The sequence below is a fragment of the Mixophyes fleayi genome, chromosome 12 (assembly GCF_038048845.1).
Source record: "Mixophyes fleayi isolate aMixFle1 chromosome 12, aMixFle1.hap1, whole genome shotgun sequence".
In the NCBI taxonomy this organism is placed as follows: domain Eukaryota; kingdom Metazoa; phylum Chordata; class Amphibia; order Anura; family Limnodynastidae; genus Mixophyes; species Mixophyes fleayi.
The window spans coordinates 25,931,414-25,957,497 of NC_134413.1; the positions used below are offsets into that span (position 1 = coordinate 25,931,414).

Here is a 26,084-nt window from a genome sequence, read left to right on the forward strand (position 1 = left end):
CAAGATGCGCCAGACCACCACCTGGTGTTATTGTAAAGCTGCTGATTTCCAATGTCTACTAGATAATGCAGAGAAAATAGGATAACAGGATACAAACAGTGCCAGGATTTACAAGTGTCAAATATCTCCCTTCTTGATTTCAGCTTGGATGAAGACTTGCATTTTTTCTTTAAATGTATTCAAAAGCAGTACATCTGTTTCCTCTAGGGTTTATCCCAAGGAATAGGTTGTAATTTGAGATGTATTTACGAGAGATGCTATTTTCAAATAATTTTGAATACAATTAAGTAATATATTTTTCTCTGCTTTATTTATCCAATAGTTTAACCATAATGTTAGCCATGCACATGCTGATTTGGTGGAAAATTTGATAATTTGTTTTAATCCATGATCTTTACTAATCACATGTGAGCAGCAGATGGAAATGTAAGTGTTGGTAGATAGAAGTCCAGGGGGTAAATGTATCAAGCTGAGAGTTTTCCAGCGGATTTAAAAAGTGGAGATGTTGCCTATAGCAACCAATCAGATTCTAGCTGTCATTTTGTAGAATGTACTAAATAAATGATAGCTAGAATCTGATTGGTTTTTCAAACCCGCCGGAAAACTCTCAGCTTGATACATTTACCCCCATGTGTTGCTTCCCAGTTCCATGTGCATAACCAAATACTTGCAGGTCTGATTGTTTGGTGATCACTGGCAACAACAAGAGTCTTTAAAGGATAACTTCCTTTTCAGTGAATATCAGGATTCTTGCTCTACCAGCCACTGGGTCCTTATGTGCTGTCAAATCACTTCCAAGAGTCTACTACACCTTGCAGGTGTCAAGATATGCATATTTAGACCACATCTTCATCATCATCTATTTATTTATATAGCGCCACTAATTCCGCAGGGCTGTACAGAGAGTCCCTGCCCCATTGGAGCTTACAGTCTAATTCTAAGCCACCGTGCTGCCCCTTTTTCAGAAGTACAGTGTTTTACAAACTGCCACAGTTGATAAGCTACTAGCGATGGAAAGTTTTAATGTGCAAACTTTCTACTCGCATCAGATGGAGGCGACCAGTAATTTTCAAATCTGCATAGTCAACGTTTCCGCACACCTTAGCACAGGTGATGTGTTTGAGGTCTTGTTCCTTAAATAGCATTCCTGAATATTCTCTTGGTTTCCTTTGACTATCCTCCAGGCTCTATTTCCCTGGTATCAGTTGACTACTCTTCTGCCCATTGTAGTAGCTTGCATCCTAAAGTACAGGTACACAAATATTGCCGCCTCCATTAACATCTGATATAATATTTGGTCTAGTTCAGTGCAGTGGATGTAATGCTTTTGTTTTGTGGGAGACATTCTGAAAACTCATCTATTGTCCAATCTGTAAACATGTTTCATTGTTGCGGGAATAGATAGCTGAACTGCAGGCTGAGATATGTAGGATGTCTATCCTTGAGGCCACCACTGCCTCAGAGAACCCCCAGAAGACATTCTTCTTGGTCCAGTGGCGCACGCAGGGGGGGTTTCTGAGTCTCTAGAAACCCCCCCCTGCGCTAACTAAGTGGCCACTGTCCTATACAGCACCCGCGGCGCTGTCAAAGAAGCGTCCGCGGCGGTGCTGTATTGTATACAGCACCACCGCAGACGCTTCTTAGACAGCGCCGCGGCTGCTGTATAGGACAGCGCTGGCGAAACGGAGCTGCTGCGCATGCGCAGCAACTCTCTCTCGTGGTTTTTTTTTTGGTTTTTTTCCGGTCGGAGGGGAGAACCCCCCCCACCAATCCTCCGTGCGCCCCTGTGGTCTAATGTGACCTCTGAAAGGGGACATAGACACATCCCACAAACTGTGACATTGCAAAACACATATGCTGCTCTTGCAAGGCTGAAATGTACACATAATATAGGAAATACACAACATGAGGATATGGCGACTTCTACTAGCTATAGGCACAGGAAAATGTAATCTACAAAAAGGACTACACGTCGTCTGGGGGATTCCATTATAAGAGGAATACATCTGGGAAAATCTACTGAAGTAGAGAAACAAGTAAGGTGCTTACCTGGAGCCACAGCTCCAAGGGATAAAGAGCGTATGTTAAAAATCGTGAAGGCTGCAAGAAAAGATGGGGAGGTGGATGTCATTGACTACCTAGAGACAAATGACCTTCAGCTAATGCTGAAGCCATGGCTATAAAAGATGAATTTAGAAAATTAGGGACTGCTCTAAAGCAAGTGGCAACCCCTGTAGCTTTCTCAGCAGTATTGCCAGTACACAGGGAGGAAGACAGAACTCATTCCACCAGGAACTTCAATGTGTGGCTAAAGAAGTGGTGTAATGAAGAGAGATTTGGATTAATAGACCATAGTCATGTCATCTGGCAAGATAGGGGCTTATACAAAAATGACGGCCTGCACCCATCTTCAAGGGGAACCAGAGTACTAAGTGAACATTTTGGAAGCAATCAGAGGGGGACAAGGAGCTAAATAGAAATAAAGCAATCTGCTCCCCCGCTCAAGAGTTATTATTTCTGCAGGCTAATAGAACAGGAAACAAATCCACAGCAACAGAAGACAATGCAGCTCAGAACAAAATAAACAGAGACAGAGATATGAACATAGCTAGGAATATGAGATGCCCAAACAAACTTAGAACTATGTGTGCAAATGTTAGGAGCTTAGGAAATAAAATCCCAGAACTAAGTGCGATAATGACAAGGGATGATATGAATATTATGGCAATTACGGAGTTATGGTGCAATGAAAATCATGACTGGGACATAGTTATACTGGGATATACTTTATTTAGGAAGGACAGAGAATGGGTAGCAATGTATGTGAAAAATAGCAAAAATACTACTTTATCATCACCAACATTTATATAGCGCCAGCAAATTCCGTAGTGCTTTACAATTGGGAACAAACATTAATAAAACAATACTCGGTAAGACATACAGACAAAGAGATTTGGGGTTAGAAGCCTGAGCATAGATGAGAGATTGGAAGTATGTTTGTTTTGCAGTGTCCATAGAATTTCTATAAGAGTGGTAGATATCACAATATGTGATGAAATCATTAGAGGTACAAAATTTACGCCAGTGATGTTCTGCTTTACGAGAAAGTTTTTGTAGAGTTCGTGTTACTTTAGTGTGCCATGGTTGGCAACGAAGTCTACGCAGAGTATGTAGTGTCCCTGGAGCCACTTGATCAAGGACAGTTGCTAGGGTTTGCAGAAAATGGGGTACTGCCCGATCAGGGGAGGAGAATGTAGAAATTGAGGAGAGAAGGTGGAAAACTGTTGAAGAGCAATAGAGTTGATATTCCTGCGATTGTGAGGAGGCTTGGAAGAGTTTGACACTGGGGAATGTAAAGAACTGGGGGTGAGCGAGTAGCTAATAAGGTTATGATCCGAGAGGGGGAAAGGAGTGCTAAGGAAATCAGAAACTGAGCATCGGCTAGAGAAAACAAGATCAAGACAGTGGCCATCGTGATGAGTAGCGGATTCAATCCACTGGGAGAGGTCAAGTGAGGAGGTTAGAGAAAGCAGTTTGGAAGCAGCATTGGAATGTGGATTAGAAATAGGGATGTCGAAATCACCCAAGATGATGGTGGGAATGTCAGAGGATAAGAAATGAGGGAGCCATGCAGAGAAGTGTTCCCGAAATTGTTGGTGTGGTCCAGGGGTCGATAGATGACAGCAGAACACATAGAGAACGGGTTAAAAATCCTAATTGTATGTACTTCAAAAGATGTGAACGTGAGTGATGGGACATTTCGGAGAGAAATAGTCCAACCCCACCTCCTTGTCTGCCTCCTGGTCTTGGGGTGTGTGTGAAATGGAGACCACCATGTGAAAGGGCTGAGGTTTAGGTTGTTTGAGAGGAAGAGATTGTGTACGGAGGTTAGTTTGTTCCAAACAGAGTGTGCATTTCAAAGGGCACATTTAAAGGACTTTGGAACAGAGAGGAGACAGGTGACACGTTTGAGGTTTGCTGGATTTCTGTAGTGTTCAGATATATGCATGTGGGAGAAGTGAGGGGGACCTGGATTAGGTAATATATCACCAGCTAATAGAAACAGTGAGGAAGAAAGGTAGGAAAGATAATTGTAAGATGTGTGTCCTTTTAGTTTCTGGCGACAGAGTGAGGCTGTTAAAGTTATTGAGTTTAAATAGCAAAAGAGTTCATGAGTGTTAATACAAAGTATTGAAGAAAAAACTGAGGTTCTTTGGGTGACCATAGAAATGGGGGTCAAGGCTAATCTTCATTCTGTGGTAATCTATATACCACCAGGTCAGGAAGAGGAACTAGACAGGAACCTATTGCAGGACATCACTAAAATGGCATTAAAAGGAGAGGTAATAATCATGGGAGACTTTAATCTACCGGAAGTGAACTGGGAGGGATCTTTTTCCAGTTTCACTAAAAGTAGGGACATTCTGAATTCCTTGCAGGGAGCATCCCTCAAGCAAATGGTGAGGGAGCCCACTCGCAAAGACGCAATATTAGACTTAATACTTACAATGGTGACAGAATATCTGATGCAAATGTGGGTGATAACCCCGGATCCAGTGATCATCAAGCAGTACAGTTTAGTATAAAGACAGAGACCTTCTCATAACACATGAAAACAAAATTGTTAGATTTTAGGAAGGCTGATTTTGTATATATGGGAAAATATGTCAGTGATTCGTTGGCAGAGTGGAAGAACTTGAAAGGAGTGTAGGAGATGTGGAAAAAATAAAACAGTGCAATATTAAAAGCAACAGACCTTTGTATGAAAGGGGTTAGTAAAAGCACAAGGAAAAGGAAGCCAGTGTGGTTTGCAAAAGAAGTAGCAAGTACTGTGAAAGAGAAAAAGATGGCTTTTAGAAAATATAGGCAGACTCAGAATAATGAAGACAGAGGTGTATCTTGTTAGACAGAAGGTGGCTAAGAAGGTAATCAGATGTACAAAGGCACAAGCTGAAGAGAAAATGACCCAGTCAGTAGGTAAAGGGTTCACATTTTTTCTAGGTATATAAATGAAAGGAGAAAAACAAAAGTAGGAATAATAAGACTAAAACCAGAGAATATGAGTCTTGTTGAGGGAGACAAGGTAATAGCAGATCATCTGAATTATTACTTTTGCTCAGCAGGGGCGCACACAGGGGGGGTTTATGGTTCTCCAGAAACCCCTCCCCTCCGCGAATATTGGGGGCTAAACAGTGCCCCAACATAGTGGCACTAGACTGTACAGCCGCCGCGGCGCTTGTCAAAGAAGCTTCCGGGGAGGTGCTGTATTGAAGTACAATACAGCACCGCTGCTTTTTAATTTCTTTATTGGTGACATTGCAAATTGTATTAATTTGAGAGTGCCTTTTTGCAGATGACACAAAGATATAATAACACTATATTCTTGCATGCATGCTAGTAATAGTAGCATCTTACTTTATTTTATTATTTGGATTTAGTGATTAGATTTACTCCTCAAAGTTGATTTAGTTCACAAAATTAAAATGCATTTGTCAAGCAATGTTTGTCACTGATGCCAGTTTAAATGAACTGTAAGGGAAAAATATCTTTGTATTGTAACATGAAAATAACACTTAAATATGTATTTCGCCTTGGCAAATCGTTCCCCAAGGAGCTATCTTATAATATATAACTCCTTTTATCCCCACTACAGAAAATATCTGCAAAGTGTCAAGTAAGGCTGAGAGTTGTGTCAAATGAGATCTCAGGAGTCTTTGAGGACTATAGAAAGAGCTTCTATTCCCTGTCCTCAAAATAAACTAGATTTCTCTTCTTCATAAATCATGAATACTTTATACATAGAGTAAAATTATGTATTTTTTGTGGATTCTGGAGAGGCCAGAGACAATATATACAGTTTATACTAAAGAGGCAAAATTCAATCAAATTTCAGCATCCCAATGGACAAAAAAAAATCTTTGCCTCTTTCTTAAATCCTCTTCCTCTCCCCCCGATCAACAATCGCTGTTATTCTTTTGGAGCCTAAATCTAAATTAGACAGTACTAAGTTTTCTGAACGGTCATTGATAATTAATATAATGTAAGATGGTACCCAAGGCTTTATTTAAAGTTTATTAAGACTACATCCACAACTTGTATAAGTTGAATAAAGTTTAAGGTAAACTGTTAATATTATATGAAAGTTATATTTATGATAACAAGGCATAATGGTATTTAACATGTAACTTTAATAGCAATAATTGTACTAATGCTACAATTATATTTTGCAACATGTATGCTTGTTTCTAAGAAAGATATACAAATACTGCACTCATGCTTGTTGTTATGATGAGAGACATTATTGTATTGTATTGAAAAAGCATAATAAAAACTATTGGTCTTTTCAAAGACCAATCTACATTTGTTGCCTCTCAGCATATCTAAAATAAGATTTGCTTGGATTGAGTCTTTCATATTATACTGAAGTTCAGAAGAATTATTAATACCTCAACTGCAGGCTTATATTTACATTAAATGTGCTTCAAAATTGTTGTTTTTTGCCCTCATCAGATTTTGTTTGCACTACAGAAACAGGTACAGCGTTTTTATGTCATATGACTAGTTTGGAATGTGTTTTGCTATGATGTGCACCAGTCTCATTAAACTATAATGTAACAATAAGAAAGAAACACAAAAAGGACAGGGACAAGCATGTGATCATAAGCACTGCAGGATCAAACTGAAGTCAGAAACAAAACCATTCATATAGCAGAGAAAAGATCAAATATATAATTTAAGATCTATATATAAACACAGACAAATTTACTGTATTAACCTTATTAAAGACAAATTGTCTTTACACAGGTTAATAAGGTTATCTGACCTAACAACCGAAAACCTAGATCTCCGGCGAAAGTTTAATTGACCTGTATGTTCACAGATTCCAGGGGATCCCATGCCAGTGACTGCATACACAGGTCAATGTGGTCATCAGGGTCACCATCAGAAATCTTGAGCCCCAGAACCTGACAAACAGAATCTTTATGTAATATTCTGCAAATCACAGGTATATTACTGTATGCACTCATTCAGAAAACTTTAGTTCCCCAGACTGCCTCTGGGAAGTTAAATGCAAATTGTGTTGGCCATTTTGGAGTGGGAAGTCTGCAATGAATGAACTAGAAGGTTCCAGGAGATTAAAGAAATTTGTTCCACCTGGTCTCCGGAAAAAAGTCCGAAGTTTTTCCACTCGCTTCTCTGGTCACACTGGTATTCGTAAAACTACTGAACTAATCTCTTGGAGCTACTGGTGGCCTAGCCTTCACTTCGATGTTAAAGTATTTGTGACATCATGCAACACCTGTAGCCAGCACAAGTCTCCTCACCAGTCCTCTTCTGGTCATTTACTTACTTTATTCGTTCCGTATAAACCATGGACTCATATCATCATGGATTTTATTACGGACCTTCCACTCAGTAAGAAATGTAACACCATTTGGGTTGTGGTAGATCGGTTTTCGAAAATGGCTCACTTTGTCCCACTCATTGGTTTTTCTTCCTCTCCAGTCCTGGTGCTACATTTCATCAAAGAGATTTTTCACTTGCATGGTTGTCCTTCTGAAATTGTTTCTGATCGAGGCATCCAGTTCGTGTCAAAGTTCTGGAGAGCACTATGTAAGCTCCTTGGAATTCAGTTGAACTTGTCATCTTCTTATCATCCGCAATCCAATGGACAGACCAAGCATGTCAATCAAGACTTGGAGATCTTTCTCAGGATGTTCTCTTGTGCGAATCAAGATACCTGGCAGATCTCCTACCATGAGCCCAACATGTGCACAACAATGCCTTCCATGAGCCCACCTCTGCATCTCCCTTCTCTGTTGTCTATGGACACCATCCATCATTTCCTGAGTTTGTTCCCTCCCGCCCACCCAGGTTCCTGCTGTCAACACACTACAAAGAAAACTCTTCTCCATCTGGAGTCAAGTAAGGAATTGCCTTAGGAAGTCTTCCAAATGTTACAAATTCGCAGCTGATAAGAGACGTTGAGCTTTTCCCTCCTTCAAAGTAGGTGATAGAGTATGGCTCTCACCAGAAACATTTGTCTCAAGACTCCCTGTATGAAACTGTCTCCTCGGTTTATTGGTGCGTAAACTAAGTCATCAACCCTGTGTGCGTTAAATTGTTGTTACCAGCCTCTCTTCATATCTCCAATTCCTTTCATATTTCCTTGGTAAAACAACTAATCGGTAATCAATTTTCTTGTACACGTACCTCTTCTACTATGCCCAAGGTCCATCAAGAAGAGGAATTTGAGGTCAAGCAAATTTTTCTAAATATTGCAAAGGCAGTTTGAAATATCTGGTGGATTTGGTCCTGAAGAGCGCTCCTTGGTCCGCGCTGCTGACATCAATGCATTGATTCTTTTGAAAAAGTTTCATAAGATGTTTGCCACGAAACCTAACTCTAGGCGTGCAGAGCCCACCTTTAAAAGTGGGGGGTACTGTCACACGCTGGACATTCGGTTTCTATAATCGGAGTCCGGCACACTTCCCTGCTCCCCGCTGACCGTCGCACTCTGTCCCGGCCATCCGCCATCTTTCTTTCGGGTCTGCACATGCGCAGACTCGATTCTTTTATATCGTCTGCTCCTCACCCATTGGCTCCAAATTTAAAAGGCACTTCCCCCTGCAGCTCAGTGCTAAAGGTGAACATCTTGCGAAGCGGTTCTAGCAGTTGAGGATCTCACGCTACTCTGCCCTTAACACTAGCACAGCTACACAGACCACAATAAATATAATTCCTTATTATTTACCTTCTTTGAGTAGCTGTGACATTGCTCTGCTCAACTCCATCATAGTTGCTGTGCCACTGGATGGATCAATGGCACCAAACACCCAAGCATCGCGGTGATTACCCAGAACCACATAGCGATCTGTATAACAAAGAAAAAAAATTGAATAATAAAAAAAAATCATCAATCATCCTTTTCTATGCTGCAAATTTGAACATAATTCATTTGATGTTTTAGAACATTGATTATATTATGTATAATAGTGACACATGTTGTGAGTTTAACCCATTTGCTAGGTATACTCCACTGATAACTGTCTTCTGTCCTCATTTATATACCAATTTAGTGACAGAGTTGGTTCTAATTAAAGCACAGTGGGGTTGGGGGCTATTAACCAATAGTCAGGGGCATTAGGTGAAGGGTACAAATTACGTCTGCTTTGGGGGACCTACAGTGGGTTTGAATTACTTGACGGCCAGTGCCCAGTGGAATTACGAATAATAGGGGGTACCGAACAAGATTATAGGTAGCATAATGGTGTTCGGACAGCCTAGCGACCACACTTCCCTAGGCTGTGCGCACATTACTGGCTTTAGCTGAGGCTTTGCATGCAGCCTGGAGGATTGGGATCAACAACCCACTGTATTGAGACCCAAGTTTCCACAGCAGCCCTATCCCTGCTTGCCTTTATGCAAAACTATTCTGTACTAGTAACGTATGATTGTTAGGCTTACAATACTAATTTATTTTACAGAAGCCAAGCTAAATCCAGATCCTATAGACAACCCAATGCTGGAATTTTGAGTCAGATACATATGTAACCCCTCTGTTCCTGTGTGTGGTATTGGGGAGGGGCATGGGTAGAGGGGTTTGGGTATTACCTGGCTTTCTTCTCTGCCCTGTCTAGCTCTTGGGTGTGGGCACAAGTGACCACATAGTCCCTGCACATCCGTGTGTTAGGACATGTCTCTACAGGGTGGATACAAGTGTAGTATGGTGGTGTTGCATTGTAACAGTTCTCATAAAGTTGGGCACCAGATCATCTCTATTTTGCAAAACAAACTCTTTATTTACACTCCTCTTCACTCATTGCATGAATTGCAAATAACACTAAAATAAATAGGTACAGTACATCTCCTTTCTCACTCCAGTTAATAAACCCTCCACTGCGGGGGCTTTATCCCTTGGGCTAGAACACATGCTTGTTCTTCTTTTTCTCCAGGCATTCTCACACTTTGCATAGGCTCTGACACTCTCTCCATCTGGAGCAGCCTCAGACTTGCATGGAAGGTCTGACGCTCTCATTAGTGTCCTTTTGCAGCCTCTTCACTCACCCCTTGGGCTTCAGCACCCTCTCTGGTGTACTCTCTGCCCCTCTGGGTAACATTGAATACTGTTGCACTGCCTCTTGCAGCAATCCTCCCCATAGGGTCTCATACATGCTCTCCGCTCTCTAAACATGGGAACACTATATGGCAGATCTTCAGTGCAGCCACTATTAATTGGCTCCAAACTGCTTTGGCACAGATCCTCCTTTATTGGGGTCCCTTTTTTTACTTTCAGGGACACTTTTTTATTATTATGGGGACCCATTCCCCTTCTTGTGGCTCTCTGAGCTTCCGCTCTTTAAATGCAGCCATGCTGTGAGGTCATTGTCTCTCACGTCTGTCCTATCTCACTAATATTCTCTCAGTTATGATGTACTTTGGTCCTTCGTGGCAGCAGGGCACGGATTGGCTCCGGAATTTGCTAGGGGATCGCAAGACGTACTCCCCTCTGACCCGGGTCTCTGGCTGTCACACTCACCCCACACACTTCTCCTCAGGTGATTACAGCTTTATGTTGTTAAGAAAAGAAAAACCAAAGAAACCTATTGAATGGCACCCAAAATAATATGATAGAAGCAATAGATATAATAGATTAAAGCAGCTGCATAAGAAGGCTGCAAACCCTCCTCACATGAAGAACCAATACAAAGACGAAAATGCAGCGTTGAAAAAATATATAAATAAAAACTTTTGTCCTGGAGCAATTATCAAGGGATGGTCTCACATAGTAACCATAAATGTAAATATGCTATTTCTCAAAAAAGATGAATACAAAGAAAATTAGAAGTCAGTAATAATAATAAAACCCCTACAGAAGTGTACATACAACACAATCTGGACAATCATGCAGCAGGATATAATGTTAATAGAACACTACCAAATTGCTAATGAAATACCTATAAAGGAGTCCTTGTTAGTGCATTACTGTGGACATATAGATAAAAAAGTCATCCTGTTCGAAAAATGTAGCATTGAAAGATATTTATCCCAAACAAAAACTTGTATCGATCAATGATTCAGTCCAGATAAAAAATGGTGACTAGGTCAAGTTCAGCTCTGCATTTTTGTCTTTTAATGTTGTTAAGAAACTGTTCATTGTGTCAGTGCAAGAGGGTTTGTTACACGTATAATTAACAAATTTATTCTAATAATTAAGTTGTCTTCATGGCATTTTGTATCCTGAGAAATAAAACCTAATCTGCACTAACAAGCTAGAAACAGTCTGTCTGCATTCCCTGTCATGCTCTGAAACACACAATGGGTATTGCATTGACTCAAATAGTTGTCATGTCATTTTAATTTCTTAGAAGTCTGTGGTCTGTGAATCTTCCTATTTTTTCCATTGCTTTAATGAAGATCTGAGTCCCATGGCACAGTGCACGGCAGTGCAGATTTAGCATACCAGTGAGTGCATCAAATTTATGAAATTCCACAGTAAGTGCTTTGTTAGTTTTACTACTTACCAGGTTCATATTGCCCTTCGATAAATCCAAAGACATTTTTGATTGTTTTCTGTATGTTATACGTTTTCACATAAAGTTTAATTTTACTGTCAATAAAAAAAGAAGATAAGAATAATAGGTAAAATATAAAATATAAGTTGCTTCATAATATAACGTAAACAGACAAAAGTGTTAAAATGTAATTAATACAACCAATATGCTCCCTCTTTTTTATGATTGAATTTAATGTAACAGTTGGTTCTAAAGTGGTAGGGGGTTGGCTACAATGAGTTTATTTCTGCAAAATATGTAAGCAATCTGCAAGTGATATTACGAGTAGAACCTCACCATAATATTCACAAGAGTTTTGATGAACTAATTTACTCCACACAATATGTATCAGTGTTTTGCAGTCATTATACTGTACAGTAGGTTGCGTACAGATCTTTCGGTATCATCATGCCTTAGGGGCTGTTGTGAGTGAATTTTTATCAGTTTATGGCTGGTTGTCATGGATACGAAGAGGCCTCTGATACTGCAGCAAACATCTTTACAAGTAATTCACTCCTGGGTATTTAATTACTGTTTGATAATTTTGACATTTCCCTTTATGTCTGATTATGTTTTGCTGTTTCCAAAGAATCCTTTTTATCAGTGTTTTCTAAAAGTAACTACATAATCGCTACTTTGTATCATATTTTATTATTATTTTTTAATAATATATTACTAGAATATTCTTCAGTACTGAGACAATCTGAGCCTGCTCTAAATAACAATACAATAATACACATTGAAACAGAAGTTGAAAGAAGCTACTTAATAGAGTTTACAATCTAATCTATTGTAAATTATTTCATCTCCACAACATAAGATCTGAAAGGGCTAATTATGCCCACATTCAATATATTACTAGTGAACGAATGTTCTCACCCATACTAGTTAAATAGTATTTAACTAGTATGGGTGAGAATTAGGGATGGTAACTCATCCTTTTAACCACTTTCTGACAAGCTGAAAAATTAATACGGCACACTTGTATATATACAACCCTTTGACGCTGTTTTAAAATGCATGGGACTAGATTTAGAAAAAAGGGTTTGATAAAGTGGAGATGTTGCCTATTGCAACCAATCAGATTCTAGGTGTCATTTATTTAGCACATTCTACAAAATGACAGCTAGAATCTGATTGGTTGCTATAGGCAACATCTCCACTTTTTCAAACCCGCAGCGTAGTAAATATACACCATGGTGTTTCTCAGAGTTCTCACTGCTATGTACACGACCAGTCAGCTGACCTCACTCACTACACATGGCTATCTCTGGCTATGCACATTGCTGGCCAATACGGTACACAATATCCGCTCCTTTTCTCCTCGCATCTTTATGGGATGTAAGGGTACATGAGCGGAGATTTGCTAAAAAAAAACCGCAGACTGTTCAAGAGACACATCGCGACACCTTGTGGCTAATTGCCCCCAGTATGTGTTATCTGGTGTACAGTTGAGAGTACATAACAGTGAACTTGTCAAAAATGTATGCAAACAATAAACGTAATGTTGTCAACATTCTTTCCCTAATATCACATCCACTTTAGCTTTCTTAACTCTCCTCAATCCCTTGTTACCATGTGAAATCATTAGGTAGTTATGTTATATTAATATATAAATCACTATATATCAGCATGACAGGTGAGCTCATCCCGATATAGTTATATTGTGCACAAAAGTCTCCTACTTATAATGATACATAGTGATGTTTAAATTGCTGGACTATATTTGCTTTTGTTCACACATAAACAGTGATCTTAATTTTCCTGGCTGCACTCTCTCAAATGATTTAATTCACTGTACACATTTCATTAATTTAAAGGAGTACACATTGGTTTCACTGATTCTAACAGGTATGTTATATTGGTTAAGCTGGTAAGTCGGTTAAACACTAGGGGGTAAATGTATCAATCTGCGGGTTCTTCAACATTGAATTGAATTTCAAGCGGCGCTGCATTGTAAAGGGAAGTTTCCCTTTACAAGGCAGCGCCGCTTGAAATTTAATCGCGGAAGAGGCTGAACACGCGGGTGTTGAAGAACCCGCATATTGATACATTTACCCCTAGAACTTTGTTTATGGCAAATGTGAAAATGCATTCAGAACTTTGTGTATTTGATATGTGTTATGGAACCTCTCAATGAGTGTGGGGTACCCCTGCTAAAGTGGAAATCAGCACCAGTCTACAAAGGTTGACCTGTTACACTATGACAGGGAAACTCACAGCATGGGAAACCCTATCATGATGTCAATCATCATCATTTATTTATAGCGCTACTAATTCCGCAGCACTGTACAGAGAACTCACTCACATCATTAGACTGTAAGCCCCATTGGGGCTTACAGTCTAAACTCCTTAACACACACACACACAGACTATGGTCAATTTTGTTAGCAGCCAATTAACCTACCAGTATGTTTTTGGAGTGTGGGAGGAAACCGGAGAGGAGCTAACCACTAAGCCACCGTGCTGTCCTCTATAAAAATAGGGTGGTAGAAAATCACACATGGCCAAATTTCCCCTGATGCGCTTCATCATTTCTAAGGCCTGCAAAGTCCAGCTGTCAAGTTAATAAGGGACAAATGTGACTTACACAAGATCTGGGGCTGAATGACAAGGACCATATGCAAACATTAGGTAATCAGCCAGCCACAGAATCTGTAAATCATATTTATCCCTTATTACACTGATGTGTTGTCAAGAGTCACAAGGTAAGGTCCTACATTTGTATGACTGTGAGTCTAGCGGGAATTGATGGCAAATTACCTGCATTTTCATCCATGGCACGTTACTCTGCACTGCGGTCATTAGAAGGTGAACATGGTGTCAGCGTTTGTCAAAGTAGTTATCAATAGGTCCCTATGACACGTCGATACACTCATATCAGTTTTGAATGCCATGCGCACCAGTGACTTTTGATGGTTGCAAAACACAGTAACACATGGGCAGATATTACACTGTTTGTGAGTTTATGCTCTAACACTGGCATGATCCCAACCTTTCAAAGTGATCGTTCATTAGTTGATTCTTTCTGTTTCTCTAGAAAGCTTTACTCATGTTTGTTAAATACACCCCAAACATTGTATGTATTAAATATGTTTGGTTGAATTCTGCAATGAACATACAGGGCCCGAGGAGTCTGTTGTTTTTAATTGGAACATCAATCTTTTACATCTTAAACATATATAATTAATGAGTACATGGCCGAGGTTGTGGAGCAGAAAGGGAGCAGTGTGCTTTCATCTATTCATGCACTATATGGAAATAATACTATGTGCGCTCTACGGTATATTCATTATAATATTTATTTCAAATTAAAAACCACAATTCTTTCTTCAGAATTATACAGATTGAATATTTCATTTGAAAATCCTTTATTCCACATATCACACTACCAATAATTGAAACATATGTGCATTAGATCTTCACTTTTTCATCATAATTTATGGTAATGAATTATAATAGTAATTATTAGAGATAATAAACCTCTAAACATAAACTCCTATTAAATTATAGAGTTTTATGCCCTAAATTTTAAGCCCCATTGGGTAGTTGGTGGGAGCACACCCTTTTTTTCAAATCTAGAATATCCACAAGGATGTTTGCATCTTGCTGTTGTAGCATAGTATAGCATGTGCACAATGAACATGGGTTGATCCCCTTTGCTTGAGCAAAGTCTTGTCTAGATTTGACTTGCACACCACAAACACAGAGGTGCTGAGGGGTGGGGTGGGGGCAGGACTGTGTGAGGGCCTGGGCTTGCATGTGTGGTGATAAAAAGGCACTAAACTGTTGTGGGCATGCCACCTTGGTGGCTATGCAAGGGGCCCCAAGAAGTTGTTGTGTGAGAGGGTGCCCCCAGCTGTGGAGCCCATGTAGTAGGCGAAGGAAAGAAGAGGGAAAGACTTATTAGACCAGCGATCCAGCACAGGTAAGTTACACTTCTTCCCTCTAGGTCCCACGACAGCGAATTGGAAACGTTTTACTGCCAACAAATCAGTGGCCGGAACAGTGAGCCAATCAGGGCTCACTGATGGCTATTATATGGCCACCCCATGTGGCACAGTTTCAGTCCGACAGTGGAGAGAGACCTGCGTGAAGTCCCGGAGAAGAGTAGGGGCCACGATCAAGAAAGAAGACGGCACAGAAATGAAGGAAAGAAGAAAGATGACACCGGGATCAACAGAGAAGACGCTGGACAGAAGAAAGAAGCCAGCGTAGACAAGAACAAAAAAAGAAAGAGGATAGTGAGAGACAACACAAAGCCAGAAAGCTGCTGGATCAAGAAACAAGACTGAAGACCCCATCAAGAACAAGTAAAGGGTTGCTCTACTGTACTTAACTTAAGATTACAAATATTAGTAAGAAAAAATATATAAGAATATCTTAGAGGCCCGCAAGACAGTACATATGTCCTAAAAATATTAATTAATAGTAAAGTTCTACCTTAATAATCATTAAAAATTTTATAACTTCAGCATTGCACTTACAGTCATGATAATGATAATAATAATAATCATAAAAAAAAAACTTTGTAAAATAAATACTTGAAAAAAAGTTAAATAGGCTTCTCCAGTATTGTCTGCACCAACCCAGGGGCTTTGTTAAATAGTAAGATTTAGGGCTTTTCTCCCTGTGATAAATAGAGCCCTATGGGTTATTCATTCATAAAAAAATAAGACATGATTGTATTTTATTTTCCCACTAGAGGACAACAGACATAAATATTCTCTGTAAATGACAATAAACTTTACTCAGCATAACATGCAGCAGACTTGATTCAAATGTATTTTTCTCAAGAGAAGCTAGACATTGTGGGCCTGAGTCATTAAGGAAAGTAAAGCAATAAATGGAGTAAATGTTACAATTCAAGGAGAGAAAATTAGTTTATTATTTTGCACATAAGTTAAATAATGTCTGTTTTTTTTATCTAACACACAAATACTTGATAGCTTTATTTATACACTGACATTTAAAGTTGATCTAGGACATGCCATACCCCAACTATAAATCTGTCCCTACATTTTAAATTTACCTCCCCCTCCAATGCTACATGGTTTTGCCCTGGTGCAAAGTTACTCCTTTTTTATGCTTTGCTCTCCTTGATGGCTCGGCTCCTGTATATGGTAGCACAGAAAAGTGGTAGTGTAAAAAAGAATACCTAAATCTGTTTATTTGTTATTAGAATCATGTGTTTATAAATGTTTACTATTATATCAATAACATCTAAGAACAAACACAATAAAACATTTAGGGCAGGGCCATCTTAATAACATTATGGGCCCCCGGGCAAAGCAGTGCACTGGGGCCCCTAGATATAGATATAGATATATAGATGTATACAGATATAGATATAGATATAGATATATAGAGATAGAGATAGATAGATGTACTTGCTCAGTGACCCTTGTAGGTTTTTTTTCCAGTTTTTTTTCTTTTGCAGGATTATTTATTCTCATTAAGAGCCGTGCCTATGGGGCCCCCTTGCCCGTGGGGCCCCCGGGCAGCTGCCCATCGTGCCCAATGGAAAAGATGGTCCTGATTTAGGGGCCTATTTATCAAATAGAGTAAAGCTCTAACTCTGATGTGAATGATTAAATATCCTCTGTAGTCAGTATATAAAAACAAAAAGGTTAATAAATGCAAAATAAATAAATGTTACTCTACCTTATATATTAAGTGTTCTGTATAAGCTCATTTTGGCAAGGCCAGCTTTACCTTATATTTCATGTTTGTTATTTATTTGTGTCATGATTCCCTCAATGCATAATATTCTGGTGCTTGATAAATAACAGATAATAATAATAATAGGTGGCAAATTTTGCTTTTTGACAGTACAGTAACAGGTGTATTAAATTCACGTGTTACCAAGATGACTAACAGGTGTATCAGACACACCAGGGCCCAGTCCCTCTAGTCGCCACCTTGATCCAATAGACTACACAACCTTAGAGTTGCTTGGGTCTTTCCTTCCCTTTGCACAAGCCCTGTCCTGGTCTGGTTGGTAGTTAATGGAATCTTTCTAAATAGGGAGAACAGCACGAGGACACCATTCCTGTGATATTTAGAACTGGAAAATCTCTAATGTCTATGAAACAGTCACTGGTGGTATTTCCGCATCTCCCGTGGCTCCTGGACCTTTAGCTAGGCTACTGGTTACATTTGTTGTTTCCATTTACATTGGTAGAATTGCCCCATTAAATGCCCTTTCTCTGTGCTTGCCTACTTTTTATAACTGCCCTCCAGGACACGTACAGGTATAAAAAGCGCAAAGCTTATGAAGAAGCGATTTGCGCCATTATCGCATGTTCCTGCTCATTTTGCAGACCTGTGAGACGCTCCTTGGGGCGCTTAGTCTGCTCTCCTGAGAGTCTGGGAGGTCTCTCAATTAACCGGGAGTCTCCAGGATAGTAGGCAGCTATGGTATTCCCATATAAATGTAACCGACCCAAATGATAGTGTGATGCTTAGAATTAGTCTGGGATGGACATAAACACTTGGAACCATAGTCCTACAAAGTATTTGCACATAGGCAATTTAGAAAACGCTGTGGACGAAAATTGGTGTCCAGTGGTTTAACTTACCATGCCCAAACCAACTGAACATATAAATCAGCATACAAACTTAAGACAAATACTGAGCACTACACACAGAGTACAAACAAACACAAGAAACTGATACTGTGCAAGTAGTCACAATTAAAATACTGGATCACGGTCTGAGACAAAACTTCAACTGTAAATCACAGATAACATTGAAATTGGAGACAACTGGGCAATTATATCATACCATGAAAAGCTTAAATATTGCAAGTCAATAAAACATTTTAAACATTCATGTGTTGAATAGTTTTGCTGTAAATGATCCACATTAATTGTAATAAATAAGTGAATGAAAGGAGAGCCAGTTACTCAATAATATAATAATTTATCACTGTCATGCAGAGGGCAATTGGAGTTGGCTGGACTTTAGATCTGTGTCCTACCTCTCAAATAATCATCTTCTCACAAATTTAGGGGTCTATTTAGAAAAAAAGCTCCTTTTTTCAGAGAATGGCTGTAGGAAAAATAAAAATAGGTGAAATCCCTTGCACATGCGTAAATTTAACCGCGCATGCACAGTTCAGATTTTGCATTCGCCAGCAGTGTTAATCTGGAGAACTCAATCACTGTGTGTAGGAGGGGGTTCTTTGACAGAGCTCCCTGAGTAGCCCTGGCATAGTAAATAGCAGTGGTTTGTCAATATACATTGCTGCAGTTTGCAGTGATTCATATTGCTTGACGCCACATTAGCTTAATAAATAGACCCCTGAAACATTTGTGAAGTAAGTAGGAAATAACACAGTAATGCCGAGCAGGGCCGGATTTACCATTAGGCAACCTAGGCAATTGCCTAGGGCCCAGCGGTCCCCAGAGGGCCCTCCCAGTGCCGGCGGTGAGACCAACCTTTAAAAATAGGCCACTACTTATGGGCCAGTGCTATGTGCTTGCCCCCCTGGGCTAAAGTTTGCCAGCCAGCCTCTGAATAGGGCTATATGTTATGCTAAAAAACTATAGTCTCTGGATTATTTCAGGGGGGGGGGGGCAAACCAGTATCTTGCCTAGGGCCCTATGAGGTCTAAATCCGGCTCTGGTGCCGAGTAGTGTTATTACACCAAGGATAGGATTGGTTTGAAGATCTCCTGGAATACCGTCTGAGTTCAGCTGCTGCACCAAATTAATTGTTATTATTATTTTTATTTGTGTCAACAACATTGAATACAAAAAGAAGAAAGTGATAGAATAATTAAACAATCTAAGTTAGACATTAACCCATATAGAACACAGAGTTAAGCAGTGGTAAAAAGTAAACCAATATTTTTCTTGGATAGTTTATAGTAATAGAACTGCAAAAAAAGAGCGTAAAAGAAAAAATAGCAAACATGAGCAAATAGACATCGTGGGTTGTTGTGTATATAGTGGGGAGGGGAAGTGCTAGGAACGGGGAGGAAGGAATTATTATTATCTTTTATTTGAAAAGCGCCATATCGTCCTGAACATTGAGGTGATCGTAATACAAATAAACATTATACAATGACATAAAACAGAAGGAAAGATGGTTCTTCCCAAATGGGCTTACAATCTAATAGGTGTAGGGAACACTTGATACACAAGGTTGTGGAATACATAAGGCAGTGGAGTACATTTGCAGTGTACATCATTTGTTTGTATTATATTCCCTACAATGTCCAGAGCTGCATACCATGTATATAAACAACTAATAATAATAATTACAGTTCCAGTTACCAAGCTTAAAAAAACAATGTTAAAGCACTTTCCAAATTATTCTCTCAGAATATTATTTAATATACAATTAATTACACTTAAATAAGACATTCTTAAATTTTACCTTTTCTCAAAAGGAGATGCAAATCCCGGTCCTACTCTGTATGTGATGTTCAGCTTCCCTTTCCACTGGCCTGGAGCTTCCATCCCAGACATCTTACTTGAAAAAAAAAAATACACAATGAATACAAAACCTATTTCATATGTTTACATCAGGGGAAATTTTGCCATAGGTCATTTTCTGCCACCTTATTGTTATTATTGTTTACATGAGATGTAGGGTGCAGAAGACGTACTTTTCTCCACACAAAAGATAGAACTTCCACAATGTTGGGCAAAGTGTCTGCTTTAAAAAGTGGAATGATGCAATGACCCACTCTATGCACTTAGTGGACACAGAGCGTGTTTTTTAATTTTTGAGTCATAGTATAATTTTCTCATCACAAACTGCAACTTACATGTGAGCTGCTCTAGAGATGGATTAAGTCATCACAACTCAAGTTACAGATCAGTTAATGACCGATAGGTTCTATTTATTAATTATAGGGGGTTTTCCCCGATGTATAACATTATTAAATCTTATTTGGTTACACCTAATCATAGGAGCTTTGTTTTAAATTTTGGTAGGCGGGACAACGCTGCAGAAATCAGGCTGTCCTGGCAAAGAAGTGTCCTGTGTATGTTCACTGTGACGAAATGAGTGTGAAAACACTGTAACCATCCTGTTTCTCGTTTCTCACATAATGCGGATTATAGCAAGTACTTTTTATAGCCCTTGCTTCTGTTCTCCAGGTCAACAGACTACAACTGCAGTATGTGGATAAGGGGACATTGTAGCTCACTGTAAATATATATATTGTGTATTGTATATTGATGATGTAGCAGTGAGGTTGTTATTTATTGTCCTTAAAGTGAAGCTGGGTGGATTATGGGTAAAGATCAGGTGGTGTTCAGGATACAGGTGAGGGGGCTGGAGCTGCATTCATTCTCCCCCCTCCTTCCTCTACAGGAAGCATGAATCAATCAAGCTAAGGGCAAAGTCAAACCGAGGGGGGTGTTTCCAAGTGCCTGGAAACCCCCCTCAAAGCCTGGGGCACACTATAATTGAGGTGGCTGGACCCTGCCCCCGCTTCACATGGCTCTGCTTGAAAAGGGAGAGCTGCGTGCACCTAACAGTAGTGCATGCAGCATTGCCCATGTATATTATGGGGATAGGAAGAGTTGGAGAGCAGCCAAAATTATAGCCACGCCCCCATGCATGCTGGCCATGCACACTGACGGCATGGCGTGGAAACCCCCCTCTACAAATCCTGCGTTTGCCCCTGAAGGGGTTGAGTGTCCACAGAATCTGATGGATTTGCACCTTACCAGGTCATTAATAAAAAGATAAAAAGTATAATGTCCTATATATTGCTAACAACTTTAGCCCATTGTAAATATGTTCCATTTATAACTAACCCTTTAGTCTTCATCTTGTAACCATTTCTCTAATAATATACAAGCCTGGCATGATGAAGAGAATATAACATAAGTATACCTCAGATACTTGGCAGCATCATTGTAGCCAATTGGTGTCACTGGGATCTTTGGTAATTCAATGTCTTGTTCATTCAAGAAAAACGCAGAACCTAAAAATAGCATAAATGGTATAATGTTTTTCATAAAATAACCTGCTAATGTCTTGACCTCACCCAGCCAGAGTAGCTTATTTTTGATGCCCTTAGGCAGAAAAACTGGTTTGCTTTGTTCTCTGTACTGGGCCAAAGGGTAGACAGCAGCTCTGTGTCATATCCAAGAGCAACAAAAACATTGTCTATAAGAATGTTTTGCCGAAAAGCATAAAATGAAACAAGAAAAATAAATCAACATATTTAGCAAGCATTGCAGGATGGCATGTGCAATCAAAAACAAATTGAGTTGTCAGAAAGTGGAATACCCCTTATAAACACTTTACAGCCAATGCTATGTGTAAGGAAGGTTTGGGGTTAAAAAAAGTAGCATTCATATTGTTTGGTAACTAAATGTACAATTAGACTTATGTACATACATAAAAACAACATAAACAGTTTTACAAACCAATGTATGAGTAATTTGTATACCTTCCATAAGTAAAATACAATGCAATGTTTAATATAGCTGTAAGTTGCAGCAACAGACTCCTGTTCATTTTATATTTCTTACTAGTAGATGGGTAGAATGGGGTTAGTGGATCTCCAATTGTTTGAAGAAGAGTTCCTCTCTGAGCACCAGTGCCTGGTAGTCCCCAATCAACAGGGAATACTCTGTCAAGGTCACCAGATACATAATCTGCTGGGTCAGAGTATAGAATCATTCCAGCACATCCAAACATCTCTCCGAGCTTCACCTGAAAGCACATTGAGAAGCAGGATTCACATAGTCACTTTATGAATCACTGAGTTAGTGTTTTTGTTTTTTATTTCATGTTACTGACCTTATCACCTCTGAATATTTTACCATATCTAGCAATTGCCACGGTGCCATTTAAATTCATTGACAAGTTCCTTGTCAGGTAATGGAAATCTTCCACAGTTGCATAATTAACATACACTGGATCTCCCTATGAAAAGACTGAGTTTAATACAGTATATAGTCACATAACTGACATGATATTATTAAAGCAATGTTTAAATGTTAAATGACCTATGATGTCCTGATTTGACTGTAGACACAGACCTCCCCCCAAACACACCCACCTATCAATCACAACTCAAACTCCACCTACAGACACAGCTCCATCCTCAGACTAGTTGGGTGTCTTCAGTCTCCAGGGGGTAACTGTATCAAGCTGAGTGTTTTCCAGCGAGTTTGAAAAACCAATTAGATTCTAGCTATCATTTATTTAGTACATTCTACAAAATGATAGCTAGAATCTGATTGGCTGCTATAGGCAACATCTCCACTTTTCAAACCCGCCGAAAAACTCTCAGCTTGACACATTTACCCCCCAGATCTTTCTATCTTGCCAGAGAATAAAACCTTCAGCTCCCAAAATCTTTCTCCCACCACCATTCTTTCTCCACTACTAAACCCATACTATGACTTTTAACATCAAGAAATGCGGAGGGAGGGTATGAAAAGAAAAGTTGGGCGCGACTTGGTGATGCCATTTCTGTCATCAAGTGGTAAGTTCTGGTACTGGGGAATGAAAAGGTGGAGGGGATCCTGTCCAAGCTGTACTGCTGAGTGGGAGAATCAAGAGGAAGAGCAGAGGAAGAGCAGGAGAGTGACAGAGCAGAGAAGAATGGCTACTGAGAAGATAGCTGCAGAGAACATAGTGGCTCGTCTCTCTCCCAGAGAGAGCTACCAGTGCAGAGCTTCTCATGTGCCATGGTCCACCAGTGATTAGGTGTCTGGTGGGTGTCCAGTGTCTTATATCCTGTGAATATTGGTGTCTTCGCTAGAGATAGGGATTCTCCCTATTCACCAAAGGGCCATCACTGGTGACAGCAATGCAATCTATATTCTGCTATCACCATCTCAGTATGACGGATGCCAGGAGAAAATTAATAAAAAAATGCCACATTTCTTTCAATCGTTAATAGCATTAAACTTTTCAGATTTTTCTATATATGGTTTTTTTTCATTAGTGGGACTGAGAGCCCAATCTTGGACTCTGGGTTCCACTGAGCATGTACGAACCAGCTAGCCAGGCCACACATGTGCATATCCACCAAGACTGCCCAGCCAATCGGTGAGTTAAGCCTTACTGCTCCCAGCGATATTTTAGTAATAATTTGCATCAATAATTGATTTTCCATCTCTGCGAAAATCAGCCTTATAACCGCAGATCGATAAAAAGACCAGTAAGAGTCTTGGATTATTTTTTTTTTACACTAAACCTGGTCTGATTTCTGATCCTGGTGGCTAAATCTCTGCAGTGGTCGTCTCTTCTACTTCACCTTTAGCCTAGGTGTGATCTCCTGTTTCGTGTCAGTAAGACAAAGAGATAACAGACTGTCACCCCCTAGCTATATATACTTGAACTGATCAATAAACACAGATTTAGTCAAATATAACTGTACGGGGAGCACAGTGGCTAAGTAGTTAGCACTTCTGCCTCACAGCACTGTGGTCATGAGTTCGATTTCCGACCATGGCCTTATATGTGTGGAGTGTGTATATTCTCCCCGTGTTTGCATGGGTTTCCTCCGGGTGCTCTGGTTTCCTCCCACACTCCAAAAACATACTGGTAGGTTAATTGGCTGCTATCAATATTGACCCTAGTCTCTCCCTCTCTCTCTCTGTCTGTGTGTGAGTGTGTGTCTATATTAGGGAATTTAGACTTTAAGCTCCAATGGGTCAGGGAGTGATGTGAATGAATTCTCTGTACAGAGCTGCAGAATTAGTGGCGCTATATAAATAAATGATGATGATGATGATGATGCAGATGGTTGGTGCACATATGCAAAATCATGGTGTTCCTTATGACCCTGTCCATTGCTAGATGTATCCTTGAGGAAATGGGAGTTTTCTATACTGATTGTAATGGACCTGAGAATCCCAGGGATAAACCTGATTTTGTGCTTACTTAATCAGAGGCATCCTAATTACCAGATGCAAGTCAACAATTACATTAAAAGTTTGCCTATTCAAATCTTACCACAATAACACCAGATGGTGAGTAGGCATTAAAGGGATTGACCACAGTGCTATCATTTTGATCAGGACTGAGAATCTTTTCAACTTTTTCTGATAGATCACTTTCAATTCCATCGACAGACAAAATGGAGACATAATTGGAATCACTTGCGTTGGGGTAAGAGAGTAGAACTGTGTAGTTATATATCTTTGCTCCATGTAGACTTGTTTGCCAAGTTTTATGTATATAATTGACAAGCACCTCTTCTTCCTGGGTGCTTCCTGCTATATGGGGTTTGCTGGAGAAAAACCTGCATAGAAGGACATTACGGATTATTATATTTTTTTTATATTCCAATAAATATACATTGTCATTCAAAAAAAGAACATGGTCCAGATGGCATATACTATATTAAACAAGAAAAAATTTCTCCTTGCTTGGAGTCTGGAGAAGACAAGCCGTACAGATGGGAACCAGCTGTTGGTATTATTACAGATTATCACTGCGCCGTACTGCAAGTGCTAAAGAACTACAATTTTTGCAGCTTCCATATTGATACAATTTCTGAAAGGATTTAATTAGTTAAATAAAGGTTACATTTTATAAGCCCTGTATTTCCTGACTTGCCAGCTTTCTTGTTTTTAGATAACTTGGTACTCTGTAAGAAACTCATTTATACCTGAAAACTGTCCCGATTTAGGTAGGACAGTTGTGCCGTCCCGCAGTTCAGGACTTTTGTCCCGATTCCAAGACAGTTGGGAGGTTTGCCCCGCTCAGGGGCGCCCAATCAATGCTTTGCATACCAGAGGCAGGTGCGTGCAGCATTGAAGGGGTGTTTTTAGATGAGGAGAAAGGGGTCTACGGATGGTTCAGCTCTTTGAAAGGCCTGAAAATGACCTTGGGCTGATGTGATGTGCCCCAACATCACCATACACTTGTGTGGCATGATCAAGCCCTATAAGAGCGATTATATATTTATAGGATTTATATGAGCGATTGTCCCAATTTGAGAAAAACAAAAGTTATGAGGTATGCTCATTGGTGATGCCCCTCTGCAGCTTCTACTTTGTTTCTATTTAAAAAATATTCTTGCACCACTGAGGTCACAGAGACTGAAATTACACTTCAAGGTAACATTGCTCATTGAGAAAGCTGAATCTAGAGATTGCAAACTCAAACGCTAACCGCTTTCAGACTGTACTTGTGCTTAAATGTAATAGAGGCTAACACAAGAAACTTCAAATTCCCACCAAGAGCTATTTTATTTATTTAATTTATATATATTATAAACTGGCTAGATACATGCTTATTTTATCAGTGTACTTTTATTAAATATGTCCACTGCTACATTCAGACAGCAACCAACCATGACTCTGATAGTGTTTCCCAAACCCAGTCCTCAGGGAGCCCTAACAGTGCAGGATTTTCTAGGTCACAAGTGAAATAATTATATCACCTGTGGATCTTTCAAAATGTGTCAATCAGTAATGAATACACCTGTGCTCCAACAGGGAGCTATGGAAAACAAGCACTGTTAGGGGTCCATGATCACTGGATTTGGGAAATCTGGTTCAGTGCATGCTGGAAGAACAGCAAAGAGAGAGTATG

The 26,084-nt window shown here is 39.6% G+C and overlaps 1 protein-coding gene across 1 annotated transcript in view; it reads right to left on the reverse strand.

The window, feature by feature from the left end:
• LOC142109109 (putative N-acetylated-alpha-linked acidic dipeptidase) overlaps positions 1-26,084 on the reverse strand; it is a 79,239-nt gene that overhangs the window by 39,838 nt on the left and 13,317 nt on the right. The window contains exons 3-9 of the mRNA XM_075193154.1: positions 24,498-24,786; positions 22,329-22,454; positions 22,058-22,241; positions 21,414-21,504; positions 19,941-20,036; positions 11,526-11,611; positions 8,756-8,875 (exon numbers count right to left, since the gene is read on the reverse strand). Coding sequence (XP_075049255.1) covers positions 8,756-8,875; positions 11,526-11,611; positions 19,941-20,036; positions 21,414-21,504; positions 22,058-22,241; positions 22,329-22,454; positions 24,498-24,786 — 992 coding nt within the window. The remainder of the gene's footprint in view (positions 1-8,755; positions 8,876-11,525; positions 11,612-19,940; positions 20,037-21,413; positions 21,505-22,057; positions 22,242-22,328; positions 22,455-24,497; positions 24,787-26,084) is intronic.